The 20,060-nt window shown below is 29.5% G+C and overlaps 1 protein-coding gene across 1 annotated transcript in view; it reads right to left on the reverse strand.

Moving 5' to 3' along the window:
* LOC106689905 (uncharacterized) overlaps nt 1–13,211 on the reverse strand; it is a gene marked incomplete at its 5' end in the record, with an annotated part of 68,185 nt that extends 54,974 nt beyond the window's left edge. Inside the window, 1 exon segment of the mRNA XM_014435123.3 lies at nt 13,000–13,211. Coding sequence (XP_014290609.3) covers nt 13,000–13,211 — 212 coding nt within the window.
* Nucleotides 13,212–20,060: the final 6,849 nt, after the last annotated feature.

Below are 20,060 nucleotides of genomic sequence, written 5' to 3' on the forward strand. Positions count from 1 at the left end.
TATTTATCTAAACCAGACACCTTTTTACATATATTACATGGGAATTCTCTAATTCAGAAGCATCTAATCCGAAAAAATAATCCTTTAGCAAAAGATTTAGTATGGTTTAGGTTTTTTTTTCTTTGTATTTTAGAAATTACACTACCTTAACATCCCTTTCGTTGCAGATTTGGCCCGAAATAGACATATGTCCTTTCATTCCAAACTCCTTGCCCATCCTAACCCATTAGTTCTTAATTTTTCATCCTTAACAATCCCTGATAATCTTCCGGGGCGTCTGAAAAGAAGATGGCCACAGGACCTTCTAATTTAATTTAATGTTTGAAGTACCACCATTGGGTGGTTCCTTACCAAGATCTTCAAGTGTTTGAAACATTCATTCAATTTACTTACTGTTTTTTTTTTTTTTTTTTTGTACAGTTGAAAATTACAGTAATATAATATATATATATATATATATGCAAGGTTATGCAACGGTCAATAAATCAAACTTCCAATCCGAAAAAAACATACAATAATTTTTTATGAATTTATTGAAGTATTAATTAATATTTAAGGAAGAAACATTTGAATAAATGCTTCATTAAAATTTATAACTACTGCTGTAATCTCCTTTAACAAGTTGACTTTGATTTGTGTTTTTCAGTTACCTAATAATAATTTATAACCTTAAATAATCTTTTCGGTGGAACAAGTGCCACCGGAGTGCATAATATAAATTCAGAGATTATTTTTAACCTTCCTTAAATTAGTTTATTGATGATCATAAGTTTTATTAATTCAATTTCAAGTATTCGTTTTAAAATTCAAGATCAAAATAAATTTTTTCTGAAAACTTAGAATAGATGATCTACAATTAGAGAAAGAAGAAAAAGTCCAAAACATCCGTTTCATATGAACTTAAGATATCTTCCAAAATGATCCAAAACCCAAAGCTTTGTAGATGAAAACAATCATGGTTGTTTTAAGTTACTTCTATTTTTTTCTAGGCCGAATTAAATGTTTTAAACTCTTTAACCTGTTATAAGAAATAAAGTTTTTGGCCTTTCTTGGTTGATAAGGAATGTACTAAGACGGTTTCAAATATGTTTTATTAACACATCATTTCAAGAAAACTCAAGTATTGCAAAAAAAAACCCCGCTGTTTATGCTTGTAATAAACCTCAACTTAGTTTGATAAAAAAAATTCTCGAAAAATAGTAATTATTCTAAAGATGTTAGTTAAGGCATAATAATTTAGGAAAGCAATTAAAAAACTTTCACATTTTTTTTAAATATACAAATTTTTGAAAGCTATTCTTCAAAAACATGATAAAATAATGGCCTGTCAAATACTATAAATAAAGCTTCTATAGAATTTCTATCTTGTTTTTTCATGCCTTGATTTCTTTTTTTTTTATTGGTTCTGTTTCTGTAAATCATTCTTCATCTATGGATTTCTGTTGGATAAAGTATCTCGGCTACAGACAGATAGACAAATATAGAAAGAAATTTATTCCTCGATGACTAAAACGTACAGTAAAGGCGAGTAAAAACTTCCAATTCTGAAGACATAATTTTTTGTTAATTCCTACATGAATATAAAGTGGGATAGCAAAATTGTTTATGTTAATTGGATTAAGCGTTTTAGGTATTTTAAAAACTTATTTGAATCTTTATAGATAAACACCGAGTTAAAAATAGAAAATAAAAGAAAATATAACTTTTTTTATAAGCCCGGTATTACTTAGGCCGCAATAAAGATGGGTCAAGTTTAAATATATAATTTTTTATAAGGCTTGAAAATGGTGAGGCTTTTAAAGGACAAAAAAAAAATAAAAAGTAGACAATTTAGAATTCAACCAAGCTTTCAAGTTATTGTCGGTAAAAAAGGGAAACCACCGGGATTGTTTTAAGTACCTACAGCTTGAGCTTTTACAGCCCTTTTACTTTTCATAAGAGTTAAATGAAACGGAGGTGTTTTCATAATTCATATTTGTCTTTCTAAAGGGATCAATAACTCTCCTAGCAGTTATTTTATGAGGTTTGTTTATTTAAATAAATTTACAGTTAAATTCATTAGAAATTATCAATTTAAACTTTATCCAATGAAGATAAAAACTGAGAGGACGTTAATTGAATGTAATGCCGAAAATACTATCTGTCAGGTTTTAATGTAAAGGGTAGACTTGAGAAAAATTTCTTTTTTGAATATTACCCCCACTTTTGCCAAAATTTCCCATCCTCAAATCTTAAAATAACATTTTACACAAATTTTAAATAGAAGAAAGTAAACAGATCTAAAAAAAAAAATTTGTGACAAATAAATAAATCTTTATTATCATTACCCATATTAATTTCTGAAGATTTCTTTTAACTTTCACTAGCCTATTAAAAAAAAGTTAAATATGTACCGCTACAAACCATTTGCAGTACTTTGTGGGGAAGTATTGTTACTGTTACCAAAGGTTGTACAAGGAGGTGATTTGGTCAGAATCACGCTTGACTCCCAGATTTTTACCCAATTCTGAACACGCACTTAATAAGGCTGAATGGATCCTGGAGAGCTTTCGAACCCACAGGTCTGACTCATGGCTACAGTGTAATCGGAAATAATTATCGGCCACAGCTAGATTCCAACCCGAGCCCTTGGAGTTAGTAGCACCTTACCACTGAGCTACCCAATCCCTTCTTTCACTTGCCTGTATTATGTATTATTATTTATTTATATCGAACCTTGTCATTCGACTACACGGATTTAGCGCTTGCAGTCTTTACGCACTCAAATATGCTAACAAACATCAAATAATTAACTGAATATGCAATTCACAATATATGTCAATTCTTTCTTCATCCAACATCTTCAACAACGGTATTCATCAAGTAACCGGGTCCCTTCTTCCCATATTGAAGTGAGTTGGGCCAAAAGCTGTTCCTCCTTTATGATCTTTAATATCAGCTAGGTCTTTTCCTTATTGAAATTGTTTTACAGAACTTAAATGCCGAATTTTCAGAAAATCTTCCTCTTAAGTATCTTCAATTTTATTTAATTCAAATAAGTAACAATTTAGCATTGTTAAAATTAATTAAAAAAATATATAAATATGAACTATGTGAATAGCTAAAGAAGAAAAATGGAGAAATAGAGTAAGCTGTTTAGGTACTGATAAATCAGATTTCTAATTTGTTTAGACATGACTTTATGTCTTCGGAGTGGATATTGATCAATTGATTTCAGCCTGAGGAATCATCAAGATCCTTCTCTACAGTGTCTTCCCATTCCTTTTCCTGTTTTCTCCCGTTCATATTGATTTGTCCGAAGAAGGACATTGATAAAATAAATGACAAAAAAAGGAAATGAAGAAACAAATTATGATACTCAAACATGAGTGTGAATTAGTTAAAGAATAGGTAAAAATTGATGTTTAAATCCTAGTAATGTGTGTGAGGAGTGAATGACCAATCAATTATAACCCAAACAGGAGAATTAAAATAAATTCCATCAAACCATCTATACCCTTCATCGTAAACCTGACGTCCTTGTAAATATGACTTCCTGCCCTAAAATATTCTTTAATATTTCTATATTTTATATTCTATTTATTCTATATTTTCTATCCTAATGTTCCATACGTTGCTAATGACCAGAACCAGATACCAATAAACTTCCATGGGTGATGATGTTAATGACCATTGATTATAAAATTTTAAGTTTAAATATCTATGGGCAGTTAAGGCTGTTCCCAGACATTTAAAATATTTTCTACTGGAGCTCTATTCAACTTTCAAGGACGAAACAACTAACATTTAAAGTTGCAAGCCTAGAATAACATTTAGTCATCGTTTATTAATAATAGACATAAAAATACTGTTGAATAATTTGAGAAAACAATCGGTCATAGAAGAATTAAAAATGCAAGGATTAAAGAGTGAAGATCTGTAGGGAAGCAGAAAAATTCGAGGAAGTAGAGAAGGAAAAATAGTTAATTTCTTTTAGTCATGATACAAGGGATGGCTTTGGAGAAACTGCTGGAGTGTTCATGGAATAAAAAGCAGAAAAGTGGGAATTTAAACACAGTTGAATATTTATGAAAATGTTTGAAATAGTCATTTTTATAAATTACCTTTATCGTTTTCAGTAAATGAAAAATAGTACGTACTTTTTGTTAATGACCGAGTTGTAGATCAAAAGGTTGAATAAATTAAGAAAAATATACAGGAAAATAAAAGAAATCCGTTTTTTGTTACCCATTATTATATTTAAATGAATATATCAAATTAATTTAATTTAAATGAATATACGACATTTATTAGGTTCGGATATTTTTTCTTATGGTTTAACTTATATAATTTTTTTTTTTATAATAATAGCAAAATATAGTTTATTATTAAAAGGAAAAATTAATTAAATTTGGTATTGTTATTTTTCATTAAATATTTCTCTATTAACATCTTCACTAAACTTTTTTTTCATTTATTTTCTGAAATATCATTAATTCTCAACTTTTTTTTTTACTTTTAGATGAGGATATCAGGATATCAGAGGGTATATGAGCGTATTTCAGCTGATTATTATTTTCTTTTTTGCACATTATTTGTTTTCATGCCCTTATTGATTTTTTATATTAATAATAATAGTTACACTTTATATTTGTGATTTTTTTTTTGGATGGTATAAATATTTATTTATATCTATCTATAATTACGGAATTTGTATTTAAAATGACTACCCATTTTATTTTATTTTTGATTGTTAAGAGCTCATATTGAGGCTCCTGTTTCTGGTTCTATAATTCTTGCTGCTATTTTATTAAATTAAGAGATAAAGGGTTATTCGTATTTATATATTTATTGGTTCTTATTCTGATAAGAATAAAGATTTTTCTTTTTATTTATGTTTCAGGTAGACATTAAATCTTGTTTTATTTTCTTCTGGTGTTCTAATATTTATAATATAAAATATTTATACTTACATTACTATTAATGTAGTTTCTTCCCACCAATCTAACCTTTCAATTTTAATCCGGGAATTTTGTGTTATAAAGTGTTTTACAAGAAAACTATGCGTTTCGTCCCAAAAAAAAATCGAATTTCTCCAACATTATAAAACATTTTATTCCAAAATATTGCCATGCGATTTTAGTAGTCAAAGTGAAAATATAGACTCTAAACTTTATACTTCTTAAGCAGTGCTTAGTGCTTCTGTATCTACACCTTAAAACTTTCCTAATGCAAATAAAATAATTGCAATTTTTTTTATATTTTTTAAAATAAGTTACATGACCTTTGTTTCACTATAATTAGATATGAATTACTCAACTAATTAAGCGGAAATTGTATCTACGTAATTTTTATGATTAAAAGGAAAAGCTAATCAGAGATCTAACAGGGTGGAGTGTATTTCGATATTGGACCGAAACAATCTACCCCTATCGCAGGAGGGGCGGTAGATTGAGAAAGGTGTTGCACGGATGTAATTTTGAACTGGACCACTTCTACCCACGTTTGAGTTAGGTGCCATATGGTCCCCCCTTCCCATATAACTCCCTCCGAGTAAATAACAATTCTCGCACCGGGGCGACATAAATTTCTGACACGCAAGTCAAAAACGTCTGTTCATCTTCTTGTTTGAGATCAATAAGAGGAAAACTAAATTAAAAAAAAAAGTATAAGAAAATTATAATGAATTTACAGTAAATTTGATGTAATACAATACTAATCCTTAAATCATAAGCATGGGTCAATCTATAAAAATATTTAGTTTCTCTAATGAATTTATAAATCATTATTATATAAAAAAAGGGACTATTCTAATTGAATTAATTAGAATTAAAAATAAATATTTAAAGTCGTTTAAACTTTTATGTAATTATATATTGGTTAAAAATTAGTTCATAACAGCTGGTAAATTTATGTTGTAGGAATAAATTTCAGGATAGATGCTTTTATTTTAAATAAAATAAGGAAAAATGGAAGGATACTGCGAGGTCGGAAGAGAGTAACCAAAGGAACGCAGAAATGATGATAAGATACTCGGGGAGAAGAAAAGCAAAAATGAGAAGGGAGAATGATATTTGGGTGGTCTTCAAAGGATGTTCCGTGAGAAAAAAATTCATTTTTTTTTGTAATTTTTGAATTTTTTTACCATTACTGATGAAACGATAAAGAATAATTTAATTTTTTGTTTTTCTGTTGCCAATTTTAAATTAGGGGAGGTTACGGGAGGTTGATTTAGTTCCTAATTAAGTAGGCAGTACAAAGTCATAAGGTTATTGCCTATACTTCGTGCCAATCTGAGGTATAAAATAATGAATTATTTCCTCAATACGTTTTATGTTATTGTATTCATTAAATTATATTTTCATATATTTTTTTCATTCTTTATCTTTTTATTGGACCCATTTTTATTTTATTTGTCTCGCTTCGGTCAACCCTCAATTATTCTATAATTTAAAAAAATTAAAAATAAAGAAAAAAATAAGCCAAAAATTAAATATTTACATATTCCCAGCTGCTATAGAACTTTAATTAAAGCATAAAGTTATAACAGGATTGACCCATAAAATAATAATTCGTAATTACAAAAATTAAACAATAAGTGATTTTTAAAATATCTACAATGTTGATTTAATTTTCAAAAATTCTGGATCACTAATTTAAACTTTCAAAATTTATAAATATCCATTTGGTAAATGGAAATCAAAGTTATGACATAAACCATTGCTAGTCAACAATTCGTATTGTTTAGATTTAATATATGTACATACACAGAGGGTGTCCCATAAGTGCTGGTGGCAAAATTTAATGTGGTGAGCTTTAAAGTTTTCATAGCACGTGGTCTAATTGTTTAGAGAATAGGGATTTTTTTTCTAGAAAGTCTCGTTTTCATCCTGAACGAATTCAGAAAAAATATTCAATATCATTGGACGGTCGAGTTCCAATTGCTCCATCTCGGAATAAAAACTATTGATATCTGTCACCGCATAGAAAGTCTTCGGTAGAGATTTGAAGAACCTTTAAGGCCTGATGGAATCAGACTGCAGGTGTTGTCAATAATGAGGAAAGTGTTCGGCCGGCAAGCTCTCAGGATTAGCCAGTTATGGATTACGTATAAGGCGCTTTGTATGACATATCCTTCGTGGATACAACCACAAAAGCTAATAAGAAGGAAGAAAGGGAATGATAACACCCACTACGACAAAGGAGGATAGCCTGACGGATTTGAAAGAGGATGGAAAAAGAAGGGACTGCAAATGAACCGTGAAGGACCTCTACTAATATACCTGACTGCCTCAGATAGAGATAGAAGGAAGATATGACAGCCAACCTTATTGTTCAAACTCCACCACATACCATGGTATGCATCACCTCCTGCATCTTTCCAACCACACAGCAAGGTCATATTGCAAGGTGTTTTATGGCAAGACCATCTGAATCATGGTTATTATATTATATTATTCAAGAGTATATTAAATTTAAATAAATACTTTGACCATCTTTGTAGCTTCCACGATTAAATTTCCCAATACTACTCTCTAATATATTATATATACAATGGTAATAATATTTTATAAGCATATCTAATTGCTAATTTGTAAACACGTTATGACTTGGAAAAAAAAAATTCTGTGATAATAGTTTGTAAAACTCAAGGAATATGAAATAATATAAATAATAACGGATAATTACTTTCAGTAATTACCTTGCATCCGATAAACGACAGGTATGAAACATAAAAATTCACTAGAATTTGAAGTATTCTATTTATCTACATATAGATGATTGTGCGTAAGTCAATAAGATGTAGATTGTCAGTAATCAAGAAAAATAGTTATCAAATATTTATTTATGCATTCCATTTATCATGCAAGAGCCTTATACTTACTGTTCGTAGAGGAATTCTCCTCCTGTGCATATTCATTGTTGAATTGATCGCACTGTGTGATATATAGGCTGGATTACGTAGCGAAGTTGAATATTAGGTATTTTAATGAACGTCGAAATCAAGGAGTTCTGACGTCAGCACAAGATCAAGCCCACTCAGGCAGGAGTGGCTGTACCTAAGATGATTCCTTAGTCCTTAGGGAATAGTCGAGGCTAATACCAATCACGATTTACATTGAATAATTAAATGAATGAATTTATGTTTGGCATCTCAATCATCCTACATTAATGTAATACAATGGTATTATTAAAATTATATATGTATTTTTTTAACATTCATAGTTGTATTTGTTGATTTGTCTTTTCTAAATAGAACCGGCAATGCATAATAATTTGTGTTTATTGCCACTTCAGATGGGTCTAGGTCACATAATACAACAATCCTAGACCAATTACTTGTCAAAGCAGAGCATCTGACACATCTGCACAACAGAAGATATTTCATCAAGCAATACACTGACTATACTGACAAATGATAACATAGACGGATGCTATCTCGTCTGTTTATTTTCCCTGCTGTGCTTCATAAATAAGCAATGAAAAGCAAACAAACCTTGTCTCCCAACTCATTTACGATCGCATCGAAGCCGGGTCCCGTGATTGCTTGGACGCTGCTTTTTCTCAAAAACGACGTGAAAACATCTCTAATATATGACTAAATCGAGCTAAAGTACACAACAGTTATGTTGTTTGAGTTTTATAAAGTATCAGCATTTAGAGCAAAATGGAAAATAAATTTTCCCTGATGAGCCAATTGTAGCAACGAACGCGGTCCTAGAAATTTTATCATAAATGACCTCACTACAGAAGATAATATAGTATATAAGGTAATATTAATTTCTTTAAATGAAGTACGGGTGCACTTACAGTGATAGGTGATTGATAGCTTGAAATTCATGTAGTTTTTCAGTTTTCAACATAATAATCTTGATGCTGATAGAATTTTGTAACTGACCATTAGTATATCACTCCTTCCTTTTAAAACTCGATAGGAAAATCAAAGAATAATGGTAAGACAGTTGAGATTAGTTATATAAAAGCTTGATAGTTGCAGTCAAAATCACCACAATGAAAATACTTGATTTTCTTGCTAGAAAGGTAAAAAAAAAATATATATATGGAAGAAAATAATTGATATTTTCTAACCATATTTTTCGTTCTGCGCATGAACATGGGAACATCTGAGAGAAATACAGCCATGGTTAATAACTAAGGAAACAGAATTTTTCCATTTTCTTTGGAGGTATCTCTACATCCATAGGTACATCATACAGCAATACAATTGTTTGTTAAGCTAAAGATAAGTATAAAACTTCTCCCTGCTTAATATATAAAAATGTTTATATAACAGAAGGTAGAATGTTTTACCACTCCTTGGAGATTCGTAGGCCTCATATGATAGATTTTTCAAAATGGCTATCGTATAGTTTTAGATTTATCACTAATAACTTCTGAAGTTTACAAAGAGCTTAAATGAGCATGTAAATTGTAAAATTTAAAGGATCAAATTGTACAATTTTTGGTATATAGTAAGTATATAAATGAAGGTATTTATCATTTTTGATTATGAAGGAAATATATTTTCACCCGTATATTGTAAGGTATTCAGGCTTATATTTGGAAGCTCATTTACAATTAGTAGATTAATTTTTTTTGTTAACGAGTTTCTTATATTAAGAATAAAAATATTAGTTTTTGTTTTTATTTTTATTTTTTTTATTTCCCATGAAAAATACTTTTTTTTTTTGTTGAATGCTGCATTTTTTCTATTAGATTATTGAGATTAGATCATTAGATAATTAAATATTTACCTAGACTATACACGTAGTACAATAAATGGTCTTAGAACGTAGATATGGAAAAATTTAAAGTACATTTTATTTTAGAAAAAAATAAATAAAATTTAGAAAAAATTACAATTTCATTTCTTATACTGCATTTCATGAAAAGGTGTTAAATTGATGTAGAGTAATTTTTGAAAAGCTGGTATTGGAGTAATTATTCGGTGATAAGGCCTTAGTCATTCCTTAAATTCTCCAATTAAAATTGAAGAAATACTTTATTTACTCAACAAATGTTTGTTTTGTTCATTGAGAGAAAAGTGTTTTATTTCCTATGTCGACATAAAATCATTAAAAATAAAAAAATATTTATTTATTGACATTTACAACTGTATATAAAATACAACAAGCAAATCTGAAGTAAGATCAAAATGATATGATACAGTATGCAGAGAAACTACCCAGTAGTAGAACTCTAATTTAAAAAAAAAATCTAAAAATTTAAGAAATAATTAATGATATTTTAATGAGAATTAAAATTATCATGTTGATGATTGAAAATAAAATTAAAAACAAAAGGATTCTTCGTAAAATTAGTTATTTTATACCAGACCATGATTTCATGTAAATATAATTCATCATGACTAAGTTATAAGAAACCCTAAAATCTTGCTAAAATTTTCCCTCTCCTCCTAAGGAGACCTAGTGGTATTTGGCTTTTTAATTCTCTATGTACTACCTACTTTGGTCCTTTGTATAAGTTAATGTGATTACAAGCTCAAGTTAATGTTTTACGAATGCTAGGGCATATTAGTCTTCCCTTCGGTCCCGAAGTTGTTCCCTTTAACGTTTTAATGAGTCATGTTCGTGGTTTGTGTCTTTCTTATTTTTATTCTAATCAGCATTATCAGACACTTTAAAAAAAAAAATGTCACCATGCGCTTTTATCCTTTAAGTTTGTCTCATACGGAGTTGAGCTTTGGGGCTCCACTAAACCTTCGAATTCCTCCTGTATCCAATCCTTAAAATCCAAAATCCTCCGTAAAATCCTCAATGCTTCTTATTTTTTTTTTACTAATAAAACCATCAATAAAGACCTAAATGTTCCTTATGTAACCGATCTAGCCCGAACCCGATATCATTCCTTCCATTATAAACTCCCTAACCACCCAAACCCACTAGTTTCTAACCTTGCTTCCTCTTCCATTCCTGGGAATCCTCCGAGGTGCCTGAAAAGAAGATGGCCTCGTGACCTTATATTGCAAAATGTTTTTAGAGTTCTACTACTGGATAGTTTCTCTACATGCTGTATCATATCATTATGATCTTACTGCAAATTTGCTTGTTGTATTTTTTATACAGTTGTAAATATCAATAAATAAAAAAAAAAGTTTGTCTGATAAATGTAAATAAGTCTCGTTTAGTGTTCCAAATATGAAAAAAAAAAGAATACGTTTAAGTTTACAATTATATAAAACTGTCGGGTATCAAATTAAATTTAGATCGGTACCACTACTACCCATCAATGGTCAAAGGCTCAGTACTTTTTAAGTAAGTGCTGTTTTTAACAATGGTTGTGCAAGGAGTTGATTTGTATAAGATCAGGCTCAACCACCAGAGTTTTTCCGAATTAAGAGTACCCACTTTATTTATTGAGACTGGGTGGATCAGGAGGGGTACGGAATCTACACGTTTGATTTATGGAATAAATAATTATCTGCCACAGCCGGGATTCGAACCCAGTAGTTAGTAGCACAGCGCCTTACTCACAGAGCTACCCACTTTCCCAATATCGATTATACTACTTTTATTTTAAGAAATATCATCATAAATAATGTAATGTTAATAAATAATGATTAAATAAAGTATGTAGTATTTTAATCTCTGTAAGAAGCATACAAAGATCAATAAAGTAACATTTAAATATTAATAAGAAACGAATATAAATATTTTTTTCTCAAAATATGAATAGCGATTATTTAAAGTTAATGTATATTATAACAAGTATTTGTGATTCTTCAAAGAAGAAAGCTTATGATAGAATTTCCATCATGTGCAATACCACATTACATCCACGTTGGCATGATAAAGCGTGTGTTTGAAGATGAAGGGAGGCTGTTACATTGAGCAAAGTTCAGTGGATATTTGTTGGATCAAAGTACTGACAGTTTGACACCTTTCAGCTCTTTCATCCAGTCAGGTCTTGTTGGAAGCCGTCAAGGAAGGTGATGTTCGGGATCAGCAGGAAAAATCCTCTGAAGTTCCTTATATACAGCATTTATTTATTTATTTTTATACTTGTTAACACTTATAGATATTTAGAAATAATTGAATTAAAAATTCAATGTTTCAATTACATTATTAAGGCGTTCCTGCTGTACAGAGCTGTGACGTCAAAGCTGTCAGAGACATGTAAGCACATGACAGAGCTGTGACGGAGTTGATAACGGGGTGTTCACCTGATAGTGTTGTCCAAGTTTTTTATCTAGCATCTAAACATTGTATAGACCTCTCTGGAAATGATAGTGTAGCATTTTAATTTCTCTGCCTATCTGCTTGCGCTTGATACCAAAATAAATAATCAAAAACGATGTTTATTTTGTTATATGATTTTGTCTTTTGAAATCATATTTCTTTTTTACTTAAATCTATTTTTCGTTTTTTTTTGCGGCTTGCACTTGCTCAGCCTCCACTGGCTCATTACCAGTGATGCGGCGAGAGGGATGCCCTGGGATGTTTTGAGCTCTGCTCTACCCCTCACACGTGGGGGATAGAGTGGGCTCAGGGATCCTCAGGTCGATTGTGTAAATGTGACTAGAGACTATATTATTTTATCATTATGTTATTTTATTTATTTATTTTTCATACAGATAGTTTGATTATGTTCATTTTGTTTATTCTTCTGTTTGTATATATTTTAAGAGAGTTTTTTTTCTGTTCATTTATTTAATTTATTTTATTTTAGTATGTATGAGATCATTCATCACTATTCCCTATTGCCCACAACTGTGTGGCCGATTGTAATATCTATGAATAAATAAAAAAGTAGTATTGTCAATGACGGCTTCAATAAATTCGAACGGTAACATTTTCATCGTGATGTGATTCAGCCTCTACGTTTTGGGGAACCACTTAATTTATCAAACAATACTCCTCGATGTAACGTTAAATGGTAGAAATTAATATTAATGAAATGCAAATTTTTAGCTACAAAATATTATAGATTAAAAAAAGTTTTTTAAACGATTTTAAATATATATAAACTGTGGATAAGTAAGATAGATTTTGTACTCACGTCAACAACTGCGTCCACCCCCGGTAGTGGGAAAACTCTGGTAGGTGGAGATTCTTTTGGCACGAACCTGTAAAATTCAGACTCCCCTTGGTAGAATTTTACTGAGTACAATGGAGCTCCTTCGAGGTCATAGTCGCAAACTAGCTGGAGGCTTTGCCCAGTTTGGACAGCTTCCGGAAGTCTCAGGGCTACACCTTTCAGGCAGTTTCCATCTGAAACAAAATGTGTTTTTGAGCAGACATATTTAAAACACGAATATTGTAAAAAATAATTCGAGTAATAAACATATTTAACATACTGATTTATATACCAACAGGGAACATTATCAACGGTTTCAACTTATGCAAGGTTAGCAATGTTATATCCTATCTTAAACATAAATTCCAAACTAAAACCAGAAACAACTGTTCTTATATTTAAAACAATCCTCAGGCCACTGCTGATGTACGGCTGTGAAGTCTGGGGAGCGGCATCCTTCACGAAAAGGAAAAAACTACAATCTTTTCAAAATAAAGTCCTAAGAATCGAAGTTAATGCTCCTTGGTTTATAAGAAATAGCCAATTGCATCGTGAATTACATATGGAGTCAATAGAGGATTATATCAAAAAACGGTTCATGAAGTTCCACTTCCAGTTGTCGACAGTTAAAGAGCAGTGACCTACAACCTGGGAAACCCAACCTCAACCCGAAGACTGAAGCCCAGACTGCTGCAGGACATTCTTTTATAAATTTTAAATAAATATAAAATTAATTCAGAGTCACACTACCTCAATTTACTTATTATTATTATTCATTTTATTTATTCATTATTATTATTATTATTTCTCTTTTCTTCTCTCTTCCCTTTTTCAAATTAACTTGTTTCTTTTTACTATTAGAAGGCAATTGTTTGTTTTATTTAGGTGTACCAATATCATTATTTTTTGTTATTAATTTTACTTTCTTCTTTTATTAAGAAGCATTATTCTTATCTATTTATTTTATTATTATTTTTTTTTCTTTTAATAAGAACATTGTATATAGTTAGGGATGTCTTTTTTATGAGTATACCCCCTCATAATCAACTGTTAAAAATATATATATAATATAAGTTATATCAACCATGTAAGGCCCACCAGGCCGATCTGGTATAAAAATAAAATAAATAAAATCAATGCTTTCAAGGTAAGATTCGCGTACATCCCAACTGACCAATTATGGAAATAGAAAGTTTCGACATCTTCAAGGATACAAGATGTGAGGATGATAGTAATAAAGAGATGGATAGGAGATCACTTTCTGAGTTGCAAATTTTTTTTCTTCTTTTTTTAAAAGAATTTAGTCACTCTAGAAGCATTTTGTTTATAATTGGAGAAAAGATCTGTTTTATATATATATATGATATATTCATAAATAATAAAAATAAATAGTGTTTCATACATAGGTAAAGCAGGAAATTTAATTTCTGAGCATGAATATTATACTGGTGCGTACATTCAAATTTGATGTGATACGAGTGGTGCTATAATAATTTCACTACTTTTTTGTTCATAAAGGAGTAATCTTGTTTTACTAACAACAATTCTTGATTTATGTAAAACACTCATTTATTCATATTCTGTGTATTCTTATTTCAATATAAATTGTTACTCTTAATGATAATAGCATGAACCATTTTTTAATATTTGAGAAATTGAATCCAAATAATTAAACTAAATTTTTTTCTTGTGAAGGTAACATGAAATCACAAATGATTTAAATCTTATTAATGATGAGATTTATGTTTGTGTTGACAATAAATAACAAGTTACGAAACCAAATTTTTACATATTGAGTTAAATTAAAATCTGTAAGTCTACAGGGTTTGATTTTATCAAAATCAAGCTCGATCGCCATATTTTCACCCAATAAATGATGTTTTTTGGGCCCCAGGAGGGCTCCATAACCCACAGGGTTTACTAACGGCTACAGTGTAACAGAAAACAATTTTCTGCCCAGCCGGATTCGATCCTGGAGTTAGTATTGAGTTGCTAGGAGTAATTTTAAGGAGTGTTTGTGTCCTCTATCAGACTACTCAATTAGAAATGAAAGTACCAGTCGCAAAACTAAGTTCTCATACAGCTTAGCTACTTTCCCACCTAATAATGGAGTAGTTTATATTCAATCATATTCAATGGAAAGATTAGTGGGAGAGATAATAAAATTATAAAGCACTTGAGCTATGAAACCTCTAAAATTTTACTACCAAATAAACTTATATTTGTTGATTTCATTGAAGAAGCCAAAGATATTACGAATATTTAATGAATCCACTAAGTAAATTGAAATATTATGAGTTTATCATTAATTTAATTCATTTTAAGGTTTATCATATTATTAAGGTATACAAATAAAATTAAGAGAAAATAATATTGGACTTTGATTGTTTCTTGTTCATTTAATTTAGTTGTTTGTTTCACGTGCTATAAAATTACTGACCCAATTTATCAAAATTTCAGATCGTGTCAAACACGTGTTTTATCAACAACCAATTAATTCCAACGCATTAATTTGATTTTAAATATCTATATGTGAACGGTTTTTTTATGTAGGCTTCGAATTTCGGATGGCAACCCAAGGGTCTGAATAATTTGAGACAAAAAATTTGATAATCGGTTGGGCTGTTCACTTAAAAAACTATTATATTTTCACAAACGGACAGACTAAACACATGATCTGCTATTTTGAGATCAAATTGTTCTAAAAATGTTTGAAATATCACTGTGTAATTTGAGAAATAAATTGGTTAAGTGTTTAGTTCTAAATACATAATGTTCAGTTATATAAACATAGATGGACAGTATAAACAAATTTCATATAGTGATTTTCAGTTATCTCGAGTTCGACTTTCAGGCTATCTAGTTGAATAATTTGAGCCAAAAAAATAAGTAAATGGCGCTGTGGAAGCTTAAGTTTAGAATGAGATTTGAGCAGTGCCTAATTCGTTCGCTAATTAATTTTTTTTTCTTACCTCCTGGAGCAAAGAAGAAGGAATTTACAAATATATATATACATATATACATATACCTTCTTCTTTGATCCAGGAGGTAAGAAAAAAAAATTAATTAGCGAATGAATTAGGCACTGCTCAAATCTCATTCTAAAGTTAAGCTTCCACAGCGCCATCTATTTATTTTAAATAAATAATTAATTAACTAATTAAAAACGTTTCACTTTTGGCCTTTAAAGCTCATGACCTAATATTAAATATACATTCTACAGGAACGTACATTGCACATTCAAGGTCGCGTCGAAATGTGTAAACCCAATTTTTACCGTCTAGATCCCAAGAATTTCTTCTGTCACTAATTATGAAACCTCTCACTTTTCTTTATAACTCTTATTAAAGTTACATTAAGAATTTAAGACTTGAAATTGAGATTCATTTCTTCTTGAAATTCCTTTCCTTTTGACACCTCGTGGGTCAAAGTCAATAAAAACCCATTGGCTCCTAAGAGCTTGAAAGGGAATAGATACTACCGTTCTATTAATTTCTATTTAAAAAGATAATTATTTCATCATAAATATTTTTATTTTTACTAGATTGTTATTTTATATAATTATTAAAATTTTAATTTTTAATGAATGATAATTGATTGTCTACGGAATATTATTTTTACCCAGATCGTCAAATTCCTGCTGTGTAGATAATGATATAACAATAATTATGTTTACTGGGAAAAGAAGATGATGAATGAATAATAATCTACCTTGTTTAAATTGTATTAGTTTTTACAAAGATAACAACGTTTCGGAGTTATCCACCATCTTCAGGTTGCTAGAAACAAATTTTCAAAATTAACGCATGCATACAACTTTAACCCTATATTACATTATTTATTAAACTATTTACCTGATTAACGTTTCTATATAATAAATAAATTACTCCTTATTATTCTCATCATGCTAATATTAACATATTATTGTTAATAAATGAAACTTACTATAATAATAAACTATTATATTTTATAAAACAAGGAGAATAATTACCTTCCTGAAGGTTATCTTTAAGTATGATAACAACTAGATAGAACTGTAGCAATAATCTCCTACCTCTATTACTACAAAGATTAACAATCTAACTACATTTAAAAACATATAATATTAAAAAACAAATTTTATATAATAACAATTCAACAAAATATTAAATAAATGTAAATTCTATAACTATTGTACAGCCCTAAATTGTTAATTTATTTACAATATCTATGTAATGTGTGCATAAAGTCTTGGTGTCTGTTTTAAAATTGATTGCTTTGTCTATGTTTTTAGTGATGTATACTGCTTCTATTACTTTTTTATCTTTACTGTGAATTACTGTGTCTAATATTTCTGGATTATTAAAATCAAATTCATGTTTATATTTTATACTATGTTGTGTCAGTGCTGTAGTATTGATGTTTTTTTACGTTTTTACAATTATTCCTATGTTGTACACACCTTCACTATTCTGGTAATTAATTTTGTAAATACCATTTAGTCTATCTTTATATTCAATCTTGTCTTTCATATTATTAAGAAAACTACTCAATTTATTATTATTGTATAATCCCAACTTAAGGTTAACGTAAAAAACATCAGGTAAATAGTTTAATAAATAATGCGATATAGGATTATTGTTGTAAGCATGTGTAAATTTTGAGAAGTTCATTCCAGCAACCTGAAGATGGGGGATAACCCCGAAACGTTGTCTTTGTAAAAAGTAATATAATTTAAACAAGAAAGATTATTATTCATTAACCATTTTCATATTAGTTTCTATTAAACTCTTCCAGTAGAAGATATTAATTTAAGTTGAATGTTAAAATTTGATATTTTCACTGAAAACTTTATATTGAAACTTGGACATTTAAAGATATTAATAGATAAATGTTATTCTGAAAAATAGTTTTAATTAAATTATATTATATTATGTTGATAGCTGAATCAACAATAATAATTAGATGAGTAGGTTGGACGAACTGTAAGAGAAACTAATTCTTGTTTTGTAACTTTGCTTTTTGATATCTTGTTGTATGTTTTTTTTAAAGAGACGAAGGTTTCTTTTCATAGTCAGTAAATTAGTGAGGACAAAAAAAAAAAAAAGAAAAAAAAGGATATCCGTGTATTGAATAGTCAATATGCCACTCATTCATAAGCGATATATCAAAGGCCTCTTCTAAAAGAATTCAAAAAGAGGTAGATAAAGGGTGAATGGATATGGTGAATACATTTCTCTCGACCCTCTCCTGTTATGACATCCATATCCTTCGTGCCTTCATTTGTGCAGTAATTCTTTGATAGAGTTCAAAATTTGAATTAGTTTTTGAGGAGAACATGGTTGAGGGTTAACCTGAAATTAAGGTCGAGATATTGGCACAAATTTATAAGTTTTACTTATTTGTGTCATTACTGAGCGCACTCGCGACCATCTTTTTTTTATATCTAACAGCTTATTATGAATAATTTTTTCTTTAATTACCCATTTTTTAAGCATATCGCTGCTTTATGAATAGTTGCACTTCTGTACAAAAAAAAGTTTTGGTTTAATTTTTAAATGGACGTGTTCCAAAGACATTATCGTAAGTAGTGGTTTCTTCTTACAATAGTCCCTACATAAACTGTCTTAAAGCGAATAGGGTTGTCAAAAAGTAACGTTAAACGTAATATAAATTTCATGAGGATTGGTGCTACTTACTTTTATGTCCAAACAATTTTACGTATTCTACGATTTTGCTAATTTTTATTTTATTTTTGTTTATTTTGTAAGATTGTGCACAGCATGCTCCCCTCAATTAATATTTGATACTGAATATATAGAACGTAGCGAACTATGCGTCATTTTCAGCTCCGCTAGAGAAAAAATAAAACTTTGGAAAACAGTTAAACCAATGCTGCCTTTAGTAGATAAGGTGTGTGACAAATGACGAATGAGGCAATTACCCTAGTTCCTGAAGACGATCCTTTTTTTCTTTTTTACCTAACTTTCAATGGTTGGGAAATTGGCTCCGTTCCTCCATAGAGAGAGGAAATGCCAAATGTCAAGAATTAGGGTAAAATAGAATCAAGAAGGAAATAAAAAAAAGAAAAAAGAAAAACAAGAGAACTTTTAAATGTTTTTCCTTACACAGGTCGACCTCGGGTGCATGAGGGCGAGTTGTCCAAGTGCGGGAGGTCTTTTGTCCAAAACTGCCTCCAACTTTTCCGATACTTCTTCCCCAAACAGTAGTTTTACAGGGAGTCGGAAAATTTACCAAGCAGCATTTTCACGTGCTTGATCATGTTGAAAATCTGTTGACACTCCACTGGTTATGTCAAGAGATGTTAAAGGGTTTTCCTTTACTTACATCTATTGTTTAGTGTTATATAGAACATTTATATTTTCGTTTATTTATTTTTTTACTTAGCCAATTCTTAACCATTTCACCATATCATGTGTGTATATGCATATATATTTAATAATTTGAAACATTGAATATTAATATTATACCCCCAATAATCAAAAAAGAGCCTAAGGGGGCAGATACTAGTAGAATGTATTTATTTATTTTTATAAAAAGTTAATTAACTAAATTAAAAAAAAGAATAACAGTAAAAATGTTATTATATATATTTTTAGATAAACTATGGGCAAATAAATTTACAAATACTTATTCGTAAAACAAATATACCAAATAAGTATCTTTATGCTGTTTTTTAATCACTTTTATTTTCATTTTAAGATTACTTTTACAAATGGAACGTTCCATTCTAAATGGTCTTAAAAATAATACTATTTAGGAGAAAATGTATTCTTTGTTTGTGTATTCCTCAATGTTTGTTTTAAGTTTTTCAGTCATGTTTTGAGTTCCCAAACAAGGTTTCTAAATTATTCATCACCGGATTGGTTAAGCTATTGTGTTCAGTATTCTATCTAATTGTGTAGAGCACACCTACAATCAGATACCTATTATATATTTTTATATATACAAATATAATATTTTCAATTAATAAGTAAAATATAACATTGTCGGAAAAAAAGAAGGTTTTTGTTGTCTTCTCAAGTGTTGTGCTGCGTTTCTAA

Source organism: Halyomorpha halys, unplaced genomic scaffold (assembly GCF_000696795.3).
Source record: "Halyomorpha halys isolate HHAL.00 unplaced genomic scaffold, Hhal_1.1 Scaffold1520.1, whole genome shotgun sequence".
Classification (NCBI taxonomy): Eukaryota; Metazoa; Arthropoda; class Insecta; order Hemiptera; family Pentatomidae; genus Halyomorpha; species Halyomorpha halys.